Source organism: Corvus moneduloides, chromosome 2 (assembly GCF_009650955.1).
Source record: "Corvus moneduloides isolate bCorMon1 chromosome 2, bCorMon1.pri, whole genome shotgun sequence".
NCBI lineage: Eukaryota > Metazoa > Chordata > Aves > Passeriformes > Corvidae > Corvus > Corvus moneduloides.
In genome coordinates this window covers 32,000,751-32,023,228 of record NC_045477.1, presented here as the reverse complement: position 1 = coordinate 32,023,228, position 22,478 = coordinate 32,000,751, and the positions used below count along the sequence as shown (strand labels likewise).

The window sequence follows — 22,478 nt, the reverse complement described above, 5'->3', positions numbered from 1 at the left end:
TAACTTTTTGTTTAGTTTCCTTCAGACAAGTTTATCATAGTTTATTTCTTTTCCTGGTAAACTTTTGTACTGTTAGGTGAAATGCCTAGAACTGGATGGTTTCAAGCAGTCTGTGATTCTCGTCATCCAAATGTAGCATCCATGTAATACTCAAATAGCAGATAGGCACAAGAAGTAAGCTCTTTATCAAGTCTCATGCTTTGAAATTGTGATTTCTCAACTGAACTGAGACAACCTGAAGCATTGCTTGTGCTAAACAGAGCAACTACTCCACCATGTACCACTGTGGCTTCAGTGGCTTTAATTCTAGCAACATTTCAGCTGTGGGATAAGAAAAGTAACCCTAGAAGACAAAACAGAGAAGACAGACAGCCCAAACCTAACAACCTAACACTTGGATCCTAACACTTGGATCCAGCACATGAGTGCCATTGCTTCCATATCCATTCAAGGAATGGGGGTAGAAAGGGCTGAACACAAGCTACAGCATCAGAGTAGGGAATCAGGGCTTCAGAAAACTTGCCCGTGTGTCTTGCTGTCTTTGAGCTGCTGTTGGGTTCTTTATAACCTCACACAGGTTGTCACCAGAGTAACTTGGTGAGATTCAGTTCAAACCACTTGCAGTGGATGTCCTCAATCTGGGACATCACTGCTATCATTTAGGTTTCTGTAGATTAGTGATGTTTATCCTTGCAAAATTTCCTCCCAGCCTTTTCCTGTCAACAGGAGACTTCTCAGGTATGTGCATATCCCTATGTAAGTGTCCTGGACACTGGAAGAATTACAGTAGGGTTTTATGAAAAACCATCAGTGTCAACTGTTCTGCTAATCACTGTGTGGCATGACTTGAATTAGTTTTCTTTCTTTGAAGGTTGCAGCTGTTGATCTCCTTGTACCAGGAGTAGGGGAGTTGTGTGGAGGCAGCTTGAGAGAGGAGCGACTGCCCTTCCTCAAATCACGCTTACAGAGGTATGGAAAATCTGCAGATGACAGGAGACTAGCCTGACCAAGAGAGTGTTTCAGCAGCTCTCAGTGGTTGGCAAGACAGAGGAGTGCAAGGGCAGCTAATAGTATTTAAAAGAAGCCTATTTTTGTCTTTGTGATATCAATTTATCTGAGTAGGTTCTTGTGCTTCTGTTGTAGGTGTGCAAAGGGCCTCTCTGTTTTAGCTCACCAGAGAAGAAAAGTTTTCTTTATGCTAAGAGGCCAGGGCAGGAGAATGCCTCAGCTCTGCTGTGACTGTCTGGAGCAGGGTCTGCTGTGGGAGACTTCATCCTTGAGCCTTTTCTTCACAGTTTTTGTGGCTGAAAGTGGATTGTGAAGGTGGAAGTTGTCACATATACAGAACTTAGATATCTGTCATCACGTTGTGTAACTGAGGAATTGCAGTTTTGGTCAGAAGCTTTGCCAGTTGTGATGCAGCTGGCCTCAGTGATGGGCCTGATTTCAGAGAATATGGTTCTTTGCTAATAGTTTCATGGGAAACTTCACTGAAACTGCCCAAGACCTATACTGTGTCATGTGGGCCCTTCCTTCCCTGCTGCCTTAGGTCAGCATCTTGTTACTTTTGGTAACTTTAGGCTAACTTCAATGTCAGAATATCAAAGCTGCTGTTTAATTAACAATTATTGATGTTATACATGGGGTAATTCTCCATAGACAGTTATTCTCTGGATCCTATCTGATTGTTCAAAAATTTTGTAGAATCAGAGAATGGTTTAGGTTGGAAGGTACCTTAAAGACCATCTACTTCCAACCCCACTGCCATGGGCAGGGACACCTTCCATGAGATCAGGTTGTGCAAAGTCCCATCCAGCACCTGAACACTTCAGTTTGGGCCAGTCATACACTTGTGCAATGTAGTTCTGGAGGAAGGTTAATCCCAGAGTAACACCACTTGCACATTGGGAATTAATTTGTTGTTTAAATCAGCCACATGCTCACACAGATAGGTCTAGTCAGTGGAGAAGAGCAAAATCTATTTCAGCATAATGAATCCAAAAGGCACAGGACAGTTAAATCACCAGAACATTAATTCTCTGTTGTTAGTATAGGATAATGATATTCCCTGTGCTTCCTGCTACTCTCCCTGTAGGTTTTCTGAGGTAGGGATGCTTCAATTGATGTAAAGTACAGTGTTGCCTGCTGCACTTTTTCAATCAAAACTTTTTGCCAGTATCTGAGTCCACAGTCCTCAGGAAGAAGAGAATGGTCCATGTGGAGTTTCAAGCCAGACTTTCTTGTTTGTCAGGAAAGTCATAGAAAGCATTTCAAGATACAAATGGGGTGTGTCTTCAGTAAGTCACACCTCCTTTCACGTTTTTGTTAATTTTGAGTCCTCAGGATCTGATTTTGTTGAGCCCCAATACTTTAGACCTTTGAATTCTATTTCCTGCAGAACCAGCATAACCTTAGAGAGAAGAACAGGATTCTTGTCTCCTTATGCATTAATTCACCAGACTTTCTCTTTTCTTGTAGCATCCTCTTCCAGGCAAGTGCTGCTTGTGCAGAATAACTGTTCCTTTACTTACAGGGGGTTTTCTTTTTGTTTCACAGATTAGGACTCACAGATGCCTATCAATGGTAAGATGCAAGCTCTATTTCTTCTTTTGAGATTATTTAAGCAGCTGGGGTTTTCTGTTTTTTTAAAATTTTGGTCCTGTTCTTGAGGGAACATTTTTTGGCCTGTTGCCCTGCCATCACTGCCAGTCTAAATGAAAGAGGCAGTTCATTTAAACAAAGTTTAATCTAATGCTTCTTAGTTTATGCTTGCAGTTTGTCCAGTCATGGCACAGGTCATTCCTCTAAGGATTGCATGAGGTGGATTAATTTACAACCCATAATGATTTTTGATATTAAATCATTAGGCTGTGTTTGAAGTTGGGTAGATTCTGGCCACCATGCACGAGATAAACAGGTTACAGAACCACAAGCAATTTGTGACCTTTAACAGGTCTATGAAAAACTCCCTTAGCAATTGACAGGGCAATTGAGTCGAAAAATCTTCCCTAGCAAAGCAGTTAAAGCAATTAAAACTGTCCTTCTAAGGAGACAGATCAACCTTTGAATTAAAAGTTTAACCTATTAAAACGACAGAAGGTTCTTAGTGTTCCTCTTGACAATTGTTCCTTGGCATATACTTCGTCATAGCTACTGAGAGAGTGCTGGTGCAGAGAATTTTAAATTTAGAAGAGTATATTCAAATATTCTGCAGTATTTGGATTGATCATTAGGAAGGCCACCTTGAAAGAAAGCAAGGTATAGGTTCTTCACTCTCCCCTTTCCACCGTGTGAAATGACTGAGGAACAGCCCAGTGTATGGCAGATCTTCATATCATCCACGTGCAAACATGGTGAATTTAATTTCTTCCTTTGTTGTTGTATTTGTGGGCCAGAATACACCATATCCCTTTATCTGAGGGAAGGGTTATCCTGAACAAGGGTGATAAATTGTGGGGTTAGATACTGAGATACAGCCCAAGCAAGTTTGGTGTTCAATGGCAGAGCCTTCCAGCACTACTAAGATCGCACAGCCCTGCCTCATGCTTCCCTCAGAAAAAGATTAGGACATTGCATGTCACCCATTTGCATTCTCATGGGATGTGTAGTGATCACATTCTGGAAACTCTTCCTGCTGTAATCTTGTTTTGGAGACTCTTTCCTCCTTTACTCCCTCTGCTCCATCACAGACAATGTAACTTCCTGGAGAAGATGAAAGCTGTTGTTAACTCTCTGCCATAGCAGGGTCTGGTGTCCTAGGAAGGTGCAGGACAGTAGTAATTCTGGATGCTTCTGAATTGCAGTCCAAAATCTGCCAGGTGGGTGGTTTGCCAGCATCCATCTTTTCAGTGGAGGTGGCAGGAGAGACTAAAATTAATCTCCTCCAATTTAGTGATTGAATTGAGTCTCCAAAGCTGGCTCAAAAACTCCTGGAAGAACAGTTGAGTCATTCCTTTTTAAATATAATATTTGCTGACTTTTGAATGTGATCTCTTTGAAGTTCTTTAACCATTGCTGTATCTCTGATTCTACCTGTCTTCTTTGCCCCAGTAAGCAAGAGGATATTGTGGGGTCTGACTGTTTCTAGGACAGTTTCAGGATTGTCTTATTTGTAGGAGAATTGTAGGGCAGAGGCAACTGATGATCTGAAATACTGCTCTGCTTCTTGCCATTCCTACGTTTTAGCAAGCTTTTCAGAAAATAGATAGAGTGACGTGGTCAAACTCTGTGAGTTTTCTTCAGTTTACTACATCTTTGCTGTTGTGCAGGTTTCTTTCCATATAGAATATGACTTGGAGTAGTATTTGGCATGACTTTGTAGCTATTTTATCTTATTTTCACACTTTTTGCTTTGAATTGTAGATAGAAAATAGCTCAGAGCTATAGATTATGATCTTGGCTAAACTGAGAGGTCTGTGGAAATGAGGTGGGAAAGTCGAGTGATGTGAGTACTCTGGGAGTTCACTTGATTTCTCTGTGACCAGGGAGTATTAAGTATATTGCCTTGTGAACAGGGGACTTGATCCTGCTTGCAGCCTCCACGTGCCATCTTAAAAGTAACAAAGCAGGTACTTTGTAATCACCAATGTGTTCCCACAGCCATCAGCATGAGCAGGGTTTCAGACAGTCTTCCTATGTGTTAGGCACCGCTTTCCTTACTCTGATTATCACCTTGTGCTTCAGTGGAGACAGTTGTCTCATACAGAACCCTTTGCAGCTGGTACCTTTTTGATCTTCTGGTGTAACCCTGGTGAAAGTACACAGTAGAAGAGCAGGTGTTGTCTGCTCTCTTCAAGTGGATGTGACTGTGTTGTTTTGACCCTGCTCCTGCTCTCAATGAAGAAGGTTGAGCTGTGTTGGGCTCTTTAACTTCTGATTTTCTTTGAAGCTTGAATGTCAGAGTGTTGTTCTGTTGGGTCCCTGTGTGGCAGGGTAAAAAGGAGGAGTTGGGCTTAGGGAAAAGTAGCACTGGTGAGCCACTTGCAGCCCATGGCCAGTGACTACATTCACATCGTCCTTTAACCTTCTTCAGAGCCCAGTGAAAACAGGTAGCCCATCACTGTCCTTGGCAGCCACCTGGTCCTATTACTCCTCTTTTGAGAAGAAACTGGAGCACAGTGCTGGGCCAGACAGAGGCAGGCAGAAAGTCAGGGATTTTTTCCTTACACACAACAACACACATACACACACACCCCCAGCAGAATATTCAGTTTCATGGACTGTGGTATCTTTGTTCTTTCAGCCTTACTTTTTTCAAACTGGCCACAGAAGCTTCAGTATAGTAAGGGGATTGTATAAAAGGTTGAGATTTTATTTGTTTTGAAAAGAGACTGGAAAGAACACATTCTGTTTATGAATGGTCACTAGGAGAGCACTGCTCTTCATAGTGTCCTGCTGTGCAACACAGCTCATGATGTTGATAAAAGAATATAAATCTTTAAAAGGATCAATGGAAATGCTCTTCTACCATGGCACATAATGAGCTCCTGGAATTCATTGCTGGGGGATGTTGTTACAGCACACACTTTGGTAAGATTCAAATCTCTGAAGACCTACCAGTCCTGAGGTCCAGAACAGGAACACCAGGGCTAGCTGGGGTCACAGAAACTTATTTCCCCTATGGAATAATTCTGTACAGTCCACCAGTTGCCAGTGGAGTGCTCAGCTCTCTTCTTAAGTATGAGCTACTAGCAAAAACAGCTAGACTAGTTCACAACTCTTTTTGAGGTGAGAAACATCCAATGTCTGTAGACTATTGAATGGAGGAAAACCTCAGGGAGCATTTTCCAGCCTAAAGAGATTTTTCTCTTCATCTGCAGGCAGTTACTTTTTCTTTCATCTGTGAAGAATGGAAAATTTCTCAATTCTTCTGCTTCTTCTATGCACAGTCATCAGAAAGGATTCACAGTCTTGATCCTCAGCACATTTTAATTCAATGGACTTTTTCCATTAACTTTGATGGGTTTTGTTTCACTCCTTTTGCCAAAATGGCTTCTCAAAGTGCTTTGAGATCTACAGATCAAAGTCCTGGATAAGCAAGGGTAGAATTTATTATTATTATTGTACTTCTGGAAGAAGCTGAGTTATTTCATCTTCTTACAATGACTTTATAAACTCTGTTGCCAGCAAAAAGGGAGAGAAGATGCTGGGCTTAGTCTCAACTGCCTTTGCACAGGCTGATGCACTTACAGACATGATCACAAAGGTTTATGCTGTTACTCGTATTCCTAGTTACAGCTAAAGTAGTTACCAGCTGGCTTGCCAGTTCTGCTCAGCACTCCTGAGCTGGGTCAGATTGATCTGCCATGGCCAGCACCCATATCCCTCACACTTATGAGGTCTTTCCTGTTTCCTGAGTCACCACCCTCAGCATCAGGTCTGCCCATCACCTTCCTTGCAAACCCTTGTACAGCTACGCAGCGGAGCTCCCACGGGAGCAGTTCCAGGGTATTTGCAGAGACACAAATTCTTCTTAAAGCAGTCTGTGTAAAGTGGATAGAGATGAAGACCACCACCATACTGCTGCACAGCCTATGTGTGCAACATATCCTAAGCATAATCCTCATCACAAGGTGTGGGGTGCATACACCGACCCTTAGTGAGCCAAGGTAGCACCCAGCAGCACAGAGAGAAAAGCACACGGGTCCCAGTCATCAGAAAACATGTCTGTCGCGGGTTCGGTTTGTAACCGGGCGGAAACACCAATTTAGTGTAGTGGTTTGGTCCAAAATACTCATTACTGTTTATCTGCTGTGAGATAAGAATTAGGAGAAATGCAAAACAGGCACCAAACTTGAAAGAATATAAAGAAGTTTATTAACAGACCTAAAAGAAGAAAAAAAAAAAAATACCACCTTCAGAACTCTCCTCCTCCCCCCACCTTCCTCCCTTCTCCCACTGACAATGTGAAAAGACAACCCTTAAGATGTTCAGTCTGTTTACCACTTCCATAATAACCTTGTTCAGTCCATTTAGAAAGAGAAGTCTCTTCTTGCTCATGCTATGAAAACAGTATCACAACGAGCCAGCCGCCCACTTCCAAATATTGTTCAGTCCATTTAGGAAGAGGAGTCTCTCTGCCTGCGTGTGAGTCCTTTCCCCCGACTTGCAGCTTTTCCCGCAACTGCTTTCGAGGGTCCACTCTTGAAGTTTTTTGGGGTACAATTTTAAGGTTGAGCCGTTCAGAAACAAAAACAGAGGCCCTTCTCCTTCCCTGGGAGCAAGGGGTCTTCATCATCTTCATCGTTAGGACTATCTTTGGGAGCATCTCTAGGGACTGAGGTTTTCTCCTTTCCCATTTGGAGCAAAAGTCCTCATCTGGTTCATCTCTCCCTGTCCAAACTTCTCATGAAATTACAGCTGCGTCAGCATCTGCCTATCTCAGCGCAGGTGCTTTTGCTTACGAGTTGAACACTCCACCCCCCATATCTTCATGAAATTACAACAGGATACTCTGATATATCATAGCTTCACAACAGAATTTCAGCTTTAAGCATCTCCTCTCTCTCTTCCCTCAGGTTTTCAGCTCTTCACAGCAATAAAAGGGTTACTCTCACCTCGGCCTTGCAGCTTTGCAGCTGGAATGTTGAATTTTTCTTATCGCAGTGGAGAGGGGGGAGAGCCGAGCCGCTCCGGCTGCCCACGGCGAGGCAGTGGGGGGGGGTTCCACGACTGGAACAGGTCCATGGCTCCAGGATGGCCGTGGCCCGGCCCGGCCTGGCCCAAGCAGAGCCTGGCCGGGCCCGCTGGCCCCCACACGGGGCCCGCAGCCACCTGTGCCAGCGCCGGAAACGAGAGAGAGCTTGGAGGGGGAGTTTGTCTATTCTTAAATGTGGATAACAGAGGTGATCACAACTTTAAGTGGCTTAGAGAATTGTCCATATTCAAACTGGCCAGCTGATAGGTTCTATCAGTTCCCAGAGGAAACTGTAAGCACCTCTTAGCAAGGACGTCCCTTCCGGGACGATGCTTGCTAACCTATGACAATGTCCCACTCTTGGGCCTCCTGTTCAACCTGCAAACTGTACTTTGTGTGTCAGTGCTACTAGGAAGAAGTAAGCTCTGCTTCTCTTTTTGCTATTTGGGCAGTGGAGAGGTGGGGAAAAACACTGGGGAAGAAAAAACCTGAATATTGGATTGAGTGTAATAAATGGTTTCCCAAATTTTAACTGCTGTTAATGAGCTGTAAGGAAAAACAGTATTTCATGGTATGAAAGGCATACTATCAAACTGAGTGACAGGGCAACCTTGCAGCTGTAGAATTTGTGGGAGACTACTTTTATTTTGCAAGTAAGGGTGATGATGGGCTTTACTTTGTCTTCACTCTGTTAAAATACAGAAAGTTCTGATGTCCAAGCAAGTACACTCAAATATACATAACGTATATTTTACATATTTATACATGTATAAGCATATATACATATGTAAGTATATATACACACAAATATAATATTTCCTTGCAGTTTATTAACAGTGTATAAAATCTGGGAAGCCATTTATTGCAATCAATCCAATCTTAATTTCTTTCACAGTGTTTCCCTCCCCTCTACTCCACTGCATAAGTAGTAAAACATATGCATCCATATTTTAGTGCACTTGATTTTTTTTTTAACTGGGATGATGAAATATTCATACACCGAGATTGGAAGCAAGTAATACATCTGGAGTCGCTCAATCCCCTCCTACTAGTGCATTCATATAAAGCAGAATAACTTTGTGCCCTCAGCAATCCCAGAAGTGGCCCCACAAATCAATAGACCCACTGAGATGTTCTTCACTTCTATTAAAATAAAACCATTGGTGACAATTTATAGCTGCAAATACAGTATCACATCAGCCACAGTCCAGCTGGGAAATGGGTAACTATAGAAGAACCATCATAATCTTGTTGACACCCACATTCTCGGAGTATCTGCTTCCAAACGTTCTCTGAATTTTCTGTGCACAACCGCTGCTGTTCTGCAAAACAAAATGTCTTGTTCCAGATCTCATTTTTAGAGAAGATTTGTTCAAGGGGTTTTTTCTGGCTTACTATGGAAATAAATGAATCAGTCTGTAAGAGTGATTGGGGAAATAATAGCAAAAAGCCATCATAATTACCTTAAAAGGAAAAAAAAAAAATAAAAAGGAATGTTGAGCAGACAGAAGCAAGACCCATTTAAGCTTCTGAAGAAATTACTGGAACTGAAATGACTTAGGCTACTGAAAAGCAAACAGAAAATGAAAGAACTTGCAGGGCAGATTTCAACACCAGCATGGCAAGGGCTAGACAAGCCCAAGTAGAGAGCTTCATCTCCAGTAGTGGAAGTGCTTTGTGATTCTGTAGGAACCTGGGTTTATGCCTCTGCTAGGAATATTTTAGGTACTAAAACTACAAAGGTGTTTTCAATACGAGGAGAGCTATGGTGCTCAAGCTGTACTTCATACCCAAATAAGTTCTTGCTCCTAAACAAAATATGCTGTAGGGTATTGGCAAAGCATCGCTATGCTGGTTTAAATGGGTTCAAACCTGGGGTTTCTGCTAACACAATTCTGCTTCTTCACACCACTGACCAACACAGAAATCACAGTGATTAGGGTCAAAGGGAAGTAATTAAGATGGAAAGCAAAACCTTAGATAAAAAGCTGACTTTAATGGCATGAGCATAACTGTGCTGCAAGTGTAACTGTCTGTTTGAATTACAGGTATCTAGACCTCCGGAAATTCGGATCAGTTCCTCATGGAGGCTTTGGAATGGGGTTTGAACGCTACCTGCAGTACATCTTGGGAGTTGACAATATCAAAGATGTTATTCCTTTCCCCAGGTTTTCTCACTCCTGTCTCCTGTAGCTCAGCAGCTGACTCAAATGGAGAAAACTGCTGGCATAACTATATGTATATAACATACCAGGATATGACTGTGTTTTAGTAGGAAATCAAGATAATTTTTATATCAATGAAACTCTTGGTCAATTTAATGTGGGATATTGAAAATAACATATGTTCTGGTGAGATTATAGAAGGACACTGGCAGTTAATTTGATAGCAGCTTGTGTCTTCAGTGCACTTCGGGACTATTAATAAATCCCACTAAACTAAAGGGTTACGATTCTCATGAGACTAGTACAAGCCATGGAAGTACTGAACAAGCATCGTTGGAAGGTAGCAGGGGGTTTTATGTGAAATACTAATAAGGAAGTGTGGCCTAAAATATTGTCATGGCTGTGATGCACTTGCTGTCATGAAATGGCTGCTGCAAAGCATGATTCTCCCCACTCCAAGTTAAAAGCAAATATTGTTTACCTTGGAAAAATCAGCCAAACCTAGCAAGGAACAATGTCATATTGGAACTGCCGGAGGGAGTTTGGTGAATTGATGTTTGATTTTGTGAATCATCAATAAAGATGTACACTGGGTTGTTTTATAACTCTGTATGGTTTCTTCTTCTGTTACAAAACTGTACGTCTCAGCATCAGAGAGTTTCCTTCAGTGTCTTTGGTAGAGGTTTCGTTTTCTGTCTAACCAAATTAGTTGCACAACTTCTGCAGAAAGTATCTGTCTCCAAGAAAGCACACATTCATAGCAGACAGAAATGTTCAGTTAGATGAGAGTTCATTCATCCATTCATCTCTCCAGAGCCAACTTGGAGTTCATGGTGGGGTTTTGTTGTTGCTTTGCTTTTCTGTTGTTGTTATTGAGAAAATCTCTCATGTGCTCATCGGACCAAGCAGTTTGGTCTTTATTGCAAAACAACTGACAGATGCTCCCAAGCATTGCTATGTATGAAGTAATTGCTTATCACTCTAAGATCTGAACTCCTTGGCAGTCTCTAATGGGTTTATGTTCTCAGCTTCTTGCCAGGTAAAGAAATACTCATTTCTATTTTGAAGACTATTGTCGAAGACCAAGTGACTTGCCTAAGGCAACTGGAAGCCAGTAATTTATTTGGGACTTGAACTGAGGGTTTCCAGCATCCTTCTTCCCTTCCAAATTATTGCAATCCAGCAAATGGTCATTTGCACAGTGCTTGCTACTCTGGAGCCCACTACTGCTGGAGTATAAACAATGTATATAAAGAGAAAAAAGCAAGGTAGTGGCCTTACTGCTGATGAACCCCGTGTAAATTGGCACACACTACATGAAGTGGTTGCAGGACAGCCCTGAAGACTTCTTTTCCAAATAGATGGAAGAGATTGAAAAATAGACCATCAACTAGCATTGCAGCTGGTAATAGTGCAGTCACAGTTCTCTCTGGTAAGGCTGTGTAGTACTGCACCTGCGGTATCTAAAAATACCTGTTTATGTCATGTGGCACCTGCCATGTCTCGGTGTGCTCTGTGGCTGGGGTTTTTACCTGTTATGATCATGCAGGCATCCACCATGAGGTCATGACTTTGGGGGGTGTTTCTTGCGTGCACTGAGACATCTCCTGCATATCAAGGCTTTTTCATGTCTCCTTCATCCACTTGATTAGGCGGCTGTTAATTGTGCGTTTGCTGGTTTGCATTTCCCAGTACAGCCCTGAGTTGACAAGTCTGGTTCCACAAAACAGTTCAAGCACCTGCCTTCCTTTTGAAACCACTGTGAAGTTCCTACATCAGACACCCAACTATCTTCCTGCATTTGGACCATCTCTCCTTTAGTATGTTGTCTTAAGTGTTATTGCTGGCCTTTATGTTTTGGAATTACTTCTCTCTGCAGAAATATGTGGAAAGAGTACAGCTGCCAAACAGCCCCATCCATAGCATGTTCCCTAAATAACTTGCAATGAGCAGGGGTCCTTATTGAGGTCCTTAGTCACTGATTCTGTCACAGTTGCTGTAAATGAGAGTGCCTGAACTGGAAGCCCATCTTCTGAGAACAGAGTGGGGGGATAGCAAAACATCTCCTGTCCACTCTGCTGTCAATCTCCAACAGCAGCTCTGGGCTGCCTGTGTTGGTTTTGGCATCAGCAGGAGGTTGTTGATCCTTCTGTGAGATGCCAGATCTGATGGGCAAGGTGGGGCCAAACAGCGACAGGTGAAAAACAAGATGTAAAAAAGAAGACAGTGGAAGGTGCCAAAAAGTTCTAGGTTAACTAGGCATGAGTCACAAGTACAGGGAAGGACATAACTGCTTCAAACAGGTTTGCAAGGGTGGCTGTCAGGGTGACACCGAAAGAACAAAGAACTGGTCTAATCTGCCTTTTGTTCTTTGCCCTTTTCAGAGGTTGTTGCAGGACTGAAGGTAAAGGTTGAACCTTCGATTTGTAGATAGGTAGACGTATGTAAGAAAGAAAGAACAAGGATGTACTGTGAGTGGTTTTTTGTGTGCTTCCAACTAGCTGTCCATGAGGAAGCAGTCTCCCCAGTCTTCTACATGTCCTGGTTCATTTCAAGGTGCTTGATGAGCTGGGTATCCAGTGAGCTAAGGGGGCTTTGCCCTTGGGTCTGAAAGCACAAGAAAACTACCCCCAGTAGTTTGGCAGATGAAGCAGGAGCTGAGCAGGGTTGTCCAAGAGAGATAACCAGATGGCTCAGAAGGGGGAAGGAAAGGTTGTCTAGTCTTGGTAACAGCCTTCAACACGTGCTGTTTTCACTAGTTGGTGAGAGAGAGTGAAGAGGCTGAAGCCCTGTGCACTATGATACTGCTCAGGGTTAATACCGAGATTGGTGTTCCTGTGAGAACCTTGATTTATGGGTAGCCAGCAAGGGTGGGAGCCATTGTTTCCCTCCAGGCTGGCATTGTTCACCTCGTGCTGTGTATATATAACACGGACTGGTATTGCCAAGGAATGCGACATGTTTTTTCTGGGATTTCCATGTGGAATGTCATGTATTTCCTTTGAATCTCCCTCCCTAGAATGAAACGGAAGTTAATCTGGAGGATGGGGAGTTCATTTCCTTGGACATGTAGGCAGGGAAATGCACCAAGATCTTCTTAATTTAAGCAGCTTTCCTTGCTACATCTTCTCTTAGAGACTGCACCCTGACAGTGACTGAAGCCAGATAAAGACGGTGACACTTCTTCAAGTAAAAAGCTGTTATTTTGGCACACAGGAATCATCTCTTAGGCTGACCATGCAGTGCAGTAGCTAACACTGGGGTGGTTTTAGTGCCATAAGCAATCAGCTCTCAAGCCCAGGTGACGAGGACTGTCATCATTTTGTTAAGTATTTCTTGAAATTTCAGTTCCTCGGCAGCCCGTGCTTGCCTCTTTTCAAGTTTGTCCTCACTCTGAGCTTCAGAGGAAGGAATGAGTGTCATTGATTACTGTGTCAGTAGCTTTGCAACATTAGAGCAGAGTGATGGGAGATAAAAGAGCTACACTATAAACTTTGCATAACTAAATGCCAGCCTCTCAGAAGTGTTTACAGGAAAACGTCTGGTTTTTTTGCTTCAAGAATATCAGATAATCCCTTCACTTAATTTTTCAAGGCATAAGATCAAAGTATCCCAAAGTACTCTATTTTTAATTGAAAAAATAATACCTGCAGAACTAATGCCGCGTTTCAGTCTTCTCATTTTTAAATCCATAGGAGAGCAAATGCACACTTGGAAGCGAGAAGTAGAGATGGCTGTTCTCTCCCTTCTGTTGTGATACTGTGGCAGTGGTCAGATCCTGGACTGTTGTACTACCTTCTGTACAAGCAGAGACAAAAAGATACATTGCTGGGCCCAGCAGACCAGCACAGGGATTTTAGCTGAGTTACCTGCATTCAGGCCCCCAGACCTGAGGGAAAAGCAGCAAGGTGCCCAGCTCAGCAGTTCTCGTCTCCGGTTTTATTGTGGTAGTAGTAGTAATTTATAAAGCATCACATTGTTTGAGGGAATGCCAAGACTTTGATGGGAACCATAACGTACAGTTTTGCTTGCTGGACTAATATTGATTGTTTTGGGAATAGCTTATAGATGTGTTTTTCTTCAGGGGGTGAAGGGGACTAATTTGCCAAGAAACACTTTTGTCATTGTTTCCATTAAATGTGTGTATTGAGATAAATGTGGCTTTGCTGTTGCTGAAAGCAGTAACAGCCATTATGACAGTTGTTTTAGCCTTTACCTTACACTCAGGGAGAAATGAGAGATGGGTCCAAAGGAGAAATAAGAAAGACTTTGTATAAAGATTGACAGAGTTCTAATTTCCTCAGATCTAACCAAAGCTGCCAAAGCCACAATAATGGTGGTCTCGGGTGAATTTATTGTTTTGTCTTACTGTTTGTTGCAGAGCCATGACCTTCAGAGGGGTTGTAAAGTTTTATTTTATGATCCTGCTGATAAAGAGACATATGTAATTTACTGTACGAGTTCTTACAGACTTGGCTAACAACAAGTTTGACCCAGAGTTCAAAAGAATATTATGGCTCCCGTTGTTTTATGGCTGCTGTGCCGCAGTGTCTGCTACACGAGGTGTACAGAAAAGATGCTGTATTAGGAAGGGCTTTCTCATAAGGGGCAAGAGAGGGACAAGACCTGTGGGACAAGTGTGGCACATTTAAAAGTCATATACCAGCTACATCAGAAATTGTAGGCTCTGTTGTGAGTGAAATACGGATGAAATTACTTTAGAATCCATGTTGCTCTTATTGCTGACACTATTTTACTACGGGAAATTGAGGCACGGAGCAATTAATCTGCTTGCCCAAGGTTATGGAAGATGTGTGGCAGAAGCATGGATCTGACCCAAATCAACCAAATCCCTGCTTGGCACCTGCCCACAAGACTTGCTTCTGTTTGCCTGTGGGTGCACTGCCACACGAGAAGTAAAGCAGGAAGTTTGCAACTGATCTGGTTTCAAATGCATTTTTGGCATTTCTAAGATCTTAGACTGTGTTTCAGTGATTTTTATCTATCCCTGTATGTCCTGGGGCCTTTCAGAGATAGAAGTCCTGCTGTTTATTTTTATTACTCTTACAACTGATTTTTTTCCTGAATAATTTGAGACAGCCGACAGAGTAGATTTTTAATTTTCTTTGCAAGGCTTGATCTTGCTCTTTGCTCTTCATTGATACCTGTGTATCTTACTGTCTTCAGCAGGTTAATGTACTGATACTTGTGCTGAAAGAATGGAGTTCAGAGTTTTTAGAAGTCACTGATCATCCAGTTTGCTGGCAAAAAAGTATGCAAACTGCTCAGAAAAAAATCAGTGTGGTCTGGGAGGAGGCCTGCGTAAATCATGTAAACATTTAAATTTCAGTATGGGACTCTTCCCTACTATCTGCCATGGCTTCAAAAAGAGACTGCATTTCCAGTCACAGTGGAAAATAATTATACTTCATTAACAAAATGGTTTTTTAGTAATACTTCTGTGGTATTTATTTATAAGGTACTTTACCTTCAAAGTGATTTTTGAGCAATAATTCCAATATCTTTGATGGCCCTTTGAAGATCCTGGGCTCTCTGTGCTCAGTACCGTGGTTAAGCTGTGTGAAGCAGGCGTATGATCCCTATTTTTCTGAGACACAGGTCTCCTGCTTTCTGCTTGTCCCTCAGCTTTGCTGCTGTTCCATTGAAGAATGCGTGGCCATGGGCTGCCCATTCAAGTGGGAGACAGCTGAACCCCCACCACAGACAACTCAAAGGCTGACTGACCTTGCAGTGTCGGTGCTGCCAGGGCTGTTCACACAGCTGGGACACTCCAGGTCAGTGGCAGATGAAGGGGCTTGCCAGAGGTTGTGGAGGGAAGCAAGAGTCAGGATCAGGGATCAATTTCCAGGGTGTCCTATCAGAGTTGAGAACAGGTTTCTGCCATTTCTGCACAAAGTTAGAGAAACTCAGTGCTCAACCAGTAGCCAGTTTGCAGCTCCAGGAAATCCAGATGTGAGCACTTACCTACTGCAGAGATTCTATCATCACTGTAACTGAGGAGGTCTCCTTTTGGCAGGTTGGACTCACATGATGGCATCTCTGTGAAGCACTTGAAATGACCTCTGGAGTTGTTTAGTATAAATAAATCACCGTGTGCTTTCAGGCTGGCTCAGCAGCGTGTCTGTGGCGTCATAGCTGCCAAGATGGGGCTCTGCACAGCAGCTGGAGTGCTGGGGAAGGCGTGCTTTAGGTGCCTTTCTGTGAACAGGCATGGGTGGTGCTTTTCCAGATCACACTCCACGGCTGAACTTTGCCACCTGCAAAACTCAAATAACCATACAAATCAAATCCAAGGGCCTGGATTATGCAGTGGCTACAAACAGTCTTTCAAATTCCAGTATTACTAATGGCATTAATAAATTATTAGCATTCATGGTGATTTAGGAAGCATGAGGTTCAAGTATTTAACAAATTTCATGAGCCTATTTGTTAATGAACTTGATAGATGACTTGCCAGGCAGGATTATATAGCCATGTCCTTGGGGTACATGCTAAAACACGATGTTTTTAGTACTGTGTTACTCCAGACCCTAATTGAGATCCAGTACTATTTGTAACAGTGCTGCCATGGATAAAAGGAAGAAAGTTTGTGCTAAACCCTCTGAGATAGAACATTATGAATGTTAATTTCCCAGATCATTAGAAACTTGAAATAGCCATCTGGCCAAAACCAGAGGTGCATATGCCTGCAACCACAGCTTAACAGCATTCCGCTGGGAGGGTGGCTGCTGCGTAGTATTTGGGACTGGCAGCTGCAGAGCAGCTTTTGCTCTGATCTCAGCAAAGTCTCTTCACACTTAAGACTTCTAGGAGATGTCTGTTTAAAATGAAATCAACATCTCAGCCAGGAATATAATACACTCTAGAGGGGCTAAAATGCTTTGAAACCACAAGGGCATATCCCCTCCACGTGCTGCTCCAGTGATTATTTTCACTGTTAAAAAAGTGCCATATTTCAGTCTCTGTTTGCCTGGCCTCAGTATCTGTCAGGAGGATATCAGCATGTCTTAACTCTCAGCATTTGAGGGGCACTACAAAAGACAACAGGCTCTTGGATTTGCAAAATTTGACCTGAAGCATGATGGCTTTCACATGCCTCTTCCATGGCTTAACACTGGTAGTAGCTGGAGGTCTTTGCTGGCTTTGTTACATTTACCAGATGCCCCTCTCTCACCTGTAGATTACCTGCAGTAGAGCTATAGGTCTGCTATAAACACAGCATTTTGTATATTCCTTGTTCTCAGATGGTGGTGTACAGTGGAACATAGGACCTGGGGGAGTCCATCCTCATCAGCCACTCACTCCTTCTCATGGTCTCAGCTTCCCTACTTGTATAGTTAGAGTAGTAAGATTTATAATTCTAAAAGCTCACGTGCACAGTAGGTCTGTGTTCCAGTAGTTTTAGCTCTAAGCTGTGCACGGTCAATAATTGTAAACAAATGTAGAGATACATATTCTAAGTAATTTACACTTTGTAGAAGAGGCCTGGACATAATACAACAGCAATGACTTCCTTCTTCTAATAGAATTTTTAGTTCATTATATTGGCTGTACAGGGCAAGCTCATATCCTGGAGGGGTGTCACTGGAAGGAGGAGTAGGGGAAAAGCATCTGGTTTTATTCTGGCTTCTGTTTTGGCCAGCAGATATAATGGCACATGACTGTTGAGCCAACAGTAATCCAGTTACAAAAGTCTTCAGAGTTACTGCACCAACCAAATTAAACTTGATTACATCCAATTATGCTGAAAAGCCAGACAACAGCTCTTAGCTTGGGGTAAAGTAACTTCTTGCAATCGCATGTGGGGAGGCCTTGCAGGGTGTCGGGAGGATAATTGCTCATTTGCTCTACCACAGAGCACCATCTGCTCTTGAAGTAATGCCTAAGGATGTGAGAGTACACCGGGGTCGGGTAAGCAGGCAGAGGAGCCCGGTGAAGATTTCTCCCTGTCTGTTTTATTATCATTTGTTTTATGGTTGCTTGCCCTGGGTCCAGCTGCAGTCAAAGCCTCATTGTGCCAAATAGTGTCCGTAGAGGGAGTCCTTCCCATACCGAGCTGCTGGTCTCATCGGGGAAAAACAAGGATGAAGTGGCCTTTATGCTTATGTCAGAATAGTGTCTGTGTCTGGAGCATTGCCTGGTGCACTTTCCACCAGGCAGTTGTATAATGGTTTTCTGTTTTGAGGAGGTGAGAAAAAAATGGGAAAACTCCCAGTTTCCTTCTCTTCCATGGTAAAAATAGCATGGAGGGGGGAGGGAGGTAAAGGTAGCTGCCAAAAATGTGTCTGGATCCAGGCAGCAGAGTTTGCATGAGGATCTAGAAGGAATCACCAGACATGAAGAAACTTTACCTGGGTCCAGAACTGAGAAATGCATCAGTAGCACTCTGTCTCCGCTCAGCTCCAAGCAGTTATTTCTGTGTCTAGTTTGGTGAGAGAAGTAGGACTGGGCTTCAGTGTGGACTGATTAGGAATAGGAAAACATATTTATTAATCTTTAAGTGTGAGGACTGGAAGTGTCCTCCGTCTGTATCCACAGACACTGTCCAGCTCAGCACCCCAGGCCCCTCCCTGTATCCATTCTGGATGAGATGTGCTGGTTTTAGCCAGGATCTCCAACAGAAAGAGGACAAAGTAGGACCATCAAGTCCAAGGGAGCCTGTGTGCCTTGAACACTGCTGACCTGCAAGTCATCTCCCTTTTCTCTGTTTCAAGCCTGTATTAAGGCATCAGAGCTCTGATGCCCGTCTTTCCCACAACACTGTACTGAAGACGCTTCAAACTGTCTCATTATCTGATCAAAGCACCTTGTGCTACTGTTCCCTCTGCTCATGGAAAGCAGCCAGTGCTGCTGGAGCTGCTGTCTGTCACAAGAAGGAAAGGACTGTCTTGTAGTTTGGCTTCAATTGCAGTTGTTCTGGAGGGCTTGCTGTGCTCTTTTACGGAGGGTGGAAAGCTTGAAAAGACTCGGGTTCTTGAAAGAGGTGATTTATGTTTTTTTTAACCTTGAAAATTCTTCATGAAATCAAAATGCTGCTCCCATCCTGCTCTGCTGCAGGAACTGTTGCATGAAGATAAAGTCGGGTCCTCTTGTTGTGGAGCTGGATCTCAGGAGACTGAGCATTTGCTCAGAATTAAAAGCAGGCAAGGAGCACCAAGCCTTACAGCAGATTTTTTCAAGCCTTTTCCTCCAGCCTGTTTCGGTTTATATTAACCTCCGTATAGGGCATTTCCAAGGGATTTGTGCCTGGCTGGGGTAAGTAGCCCGAAGCGTTTCAGCCAGCTGGTCCCTGATCCACAGGAAATGCCCAGTGTCTCCATGCATCCCGACTGCTTGCACCGGCGACGGGGAGCGAGGAGGGGAATTGCTCCGCCTGCAGCTTTCCCGTCTGCCAGCAGATGGCACAGCTCATTTGAATAAATTTGGAGCAGGAAGAAGTAGCGGTGGACATTGTGGTTTTCTTTCTTAGAAGTTCTGATTTTTCATAGATTTCAGTTTCAGATATGAACAAGAAATCACACTGAAGGTTGTGATTCAAAACTCCAGGGGTTTCTGCAGAAGAAAGTGTCACTTGTCGTGCACCCCAGCATGCTAAAGACGGTACAAGGGCTTCTTCTTAGAAAAATGTTTCTCTCTCAGCCTTACGCTTGTTCAAGTAACATTATTTCTTACATGGCATCTCTTAATTTCTCCCTTGCTATGCCTGCTAATTCTGCTGCTCCTCCTTCAGTTACTCCTGCTGGCAGAGATGGATTCTCGATGGCTTCACATAACTCCCTTGCTGGGTTTTTCCAACACAGGGATGTGGTTTTCACACAGTTTTCCGCCAAGGCTGCTGGCTGTTAGCTCACACTCCAGAGATTTACGCAGTCAGCTGGGGCCAGCCTGAGTTCATTCTCCACTGCCGGTTGGAGGAACAGCTTGAAGTTGGTAAAGCTGTTACGAACGTGCAAGCGCTGCCAAATCAGAGCCGTGCTCATGACAGACATTGTCTTTAACTCCCAGGGGCACTGAGGGTAGTATTTGTGTATCTTCCTGGCCAAAAGCTTTAAGGAGGGCCAGCATTATAAGGTGCTGTAATGTTACATGCATTGGATCATATGTAATCTGGCAGCCCGATGCCAGAATTAACTCACTGTTCCCACTCTGCGTACAGCCACAATGGAATTGGGAAGGCACGTTCACGTGCAGCATCTTTGTTTGAAGCATTTTTCTGCACAGAGCTTATGTTACGGTTGGACTCGATGATCTTGGAGGCATTTACCAACTTTAATGATTCTATGATTCTATGTCACATCTGAGACAGCTGCATATTTAAATGTACAGAAAATGTAACCATTTCCCATCCAAAAGGCCCAGCAATTTGAGATACATTTGTCAGGCATCACCAAAAGCATGGAAAAAAGAATTCACAGGGGTTCTTCATGTTTTGGACACTGCTCAGATGTATCTTGTGATATAACCAAGTCAGTAAATATGATCCAGAACAAGGGATGAGCAGAGAGAAGGAATAGTAGAGCAAAGGAGCAGGGTAATAAACCAAGGGCTGTCACAGAACACATAGAATAATTCATTAAAATTCACACAATGATAATTATGGAGCATTTCTTTAAACATCCATCACCCAAATGAAGTGTTCCAACCCCGTGTGGTGGAAGTTGTTAACATAAAAATGCAGCCAGGGTTCTCTGCAACTGCAACTGATCTTCAAACTGATACCACTTTGCAATGGTGTCAGTATGAGTGAATTCCTAACCTGTGAATCATTAGCATACACCGTGGAATAGTTTTGCACAATACCTGTGTATTAATCATGATCATCTGTTCTTGACTGAGTCTTTCTAAATCCCCAATAGTTCACTGGCCTCCCTGAAACTACTGTGTGTTTTGGGAAGATGTCTCAAGTGCAGGTCACCAGGACACAGTTTTCTCTACGAATGTACAAAGTGCCTCTAACCCAGGAGAGTTTGCGGGTGAGACTCTTGCTCTCATGCAGTATAAATTGATATAGCTCCAGTGCACTGAATAAGGTGATGCTGGCTGAGGCTAGCACAAAACTGGTCTCTCCATCCTCCTCTGCTCTCAGCCCCATCACACATGCCACGTTGGCAGAGATGGGCAAGCTGATCTGAGCATAGCCTCTCTGTGCAGAGATTGCCCAGCACTGGGGTAGGATCAAGCCCTTCCTTTGGGTAATGAGAAGGTAGAAAAATCTTCTTATGTAGCCTTTGCATTTCACTGGCAGAAAAACAAAGCTGTTGAGAAAATACATTCCTAACAAATGACTGACTTGTTCTGTAAGGGGTTATTTCCCTACTTTATGCATTCACAAAGATGATAAACAACATATGGCTTAACCGTGCTGTCCCCATCTTGAAAAGAGGTGTTGTTCCTACCTCCCAGAGGCACTGCAAGTTGCAATTACTGCTCTAAAGTGATGCAAGATCCCTGCTCGAGCAGCATTATATAAAGGTTGTTGTTTGACATACAGTAGCACATCCAGCCAGCATGGAGTTATTGCACCAGCTACGGTACAAACACATAAGGAAGGACCATCCCTGCCCACAGAGGTTGGACAGGCAGGGAAGCTGAGGCAGGGATGACTGAATGTGCCCAGGCAGGTTTGGGGCAGAGCTGTTGTATAGAGACAGGTCTTAGAAATCCATCCCTAGCAAATGGGTTGTGTTTTCCATGTGAGCGTGGGCTAAGAGGAGTCAGCTTTTATGGGTGCCATGCCCAAGTTTTGCTTTAAAGGGTGCAGTGAAAGGAGGGTTAGAGCATAACCCAACTTGCAGGGCTGTGGAGGGACGTTTTATTAGTTACTGAGCTGGGGAGGAGAGGATCAGGCTTTGAAATGTATGATGTTTCGAGATCTGAAAGTTGATAGTGAATCTCAGCCAGGGTATAATACACTGAAATACAAAACCTGGCTTGTCTGCCTGAGACTCCAATGGCAGTCAAATCCCCTTTCAGTGGCCACTGCTCCATTACTTAAAAATCAATAATAAAATTCGAAGCTTTTATTGATTTCCCTCGTGGTTTTTTTATTGCTATTTTTATTCTCCAGGAGGGTTTTTGGCATCACTGGTGTTTGGCTGTTCCTTGCTCAACCTCTTTGTTTTCCTATGGCACCTTCATCTCAGGCACAAGCCCCTGAGCACAGTGGGGCTAAAGCCAGCCTCTCCTTTCCGAGGTGAGAAGGCCTTTTCCATCAAGAGAGGGGAAGGGTCCTGGGATAATGAAACCTTACAGGGGAGAGGTTTGGGGGGAGCTGCACTTTTTAATTAAGGAAACGTTGCGCTGTTAGAGATCACCTGCTGCAGTATGGATAAAGTTTCTCTATGGGCACTGTATGAGTGCGGGGGGGACAGGGACGAGCGGCAGCCCCTCGGGAGCGGCGTGGGGCCAGGGAGCCCCTCTCCCCGCGGGGTTTGTGTCTTTAACACGGCTGGCGGGGCGCCGGGCGGGCGGAGGCGTGGTGAGCGGGAAGGAGCCAGTTTCCTGCTTCCCCGCTCGCAGCCCAGCGGCCGCGGCGGCGGGGGGAGGCGCTCGCCGCCCCCCCATCCATCCTTCCATCCCTCCCTCCCTATTTCCCTCCCTCCCTCCACCCATCCATCCATCCATCCATCCGCTCACCCACCCACCCCCGCCCGCCC

At 43.8% G+C, this 22,478-nt stretch overlaps 1 protein-coding gene across 3 annotated transcripts in view; it reads left to right on the top strand.

The window, feature by feature from the left end:
* NARS2 (asparaginyl-tRNA synthetase 2, mitochondrial) overlaps positions 1-10,406 on the top strand; it is a 52,143-nt gene extending 41,737 nt beyond the window's left edge. For 2 of the 3 annotated variants that reach the window (XM_032099025.1, XM_032099027.1), the window contains 3 exons: positions 872-969; positions 2,557-2,583; positions 9,685-10,406. In XM_032099025.1, coding sequence (XP_031954916.1) covers positions 872-969; positions 2,557-2,583; positions 9,685-9,829 — 270 coding nt within the window. In that variant the 3' untranslated portion in view covers positions 9,830-10,406. The remainder of the gene's footprint in view (positions 1-871; positions 970-2,556; positions 2,584-9,684) is intronic. The other variant, XM_032099026.1, reaches the window with a different exon arrangement.
* The last annotated feature ends 12,072 nt before the right edge of the window (positions 10,407-22,478 follow it).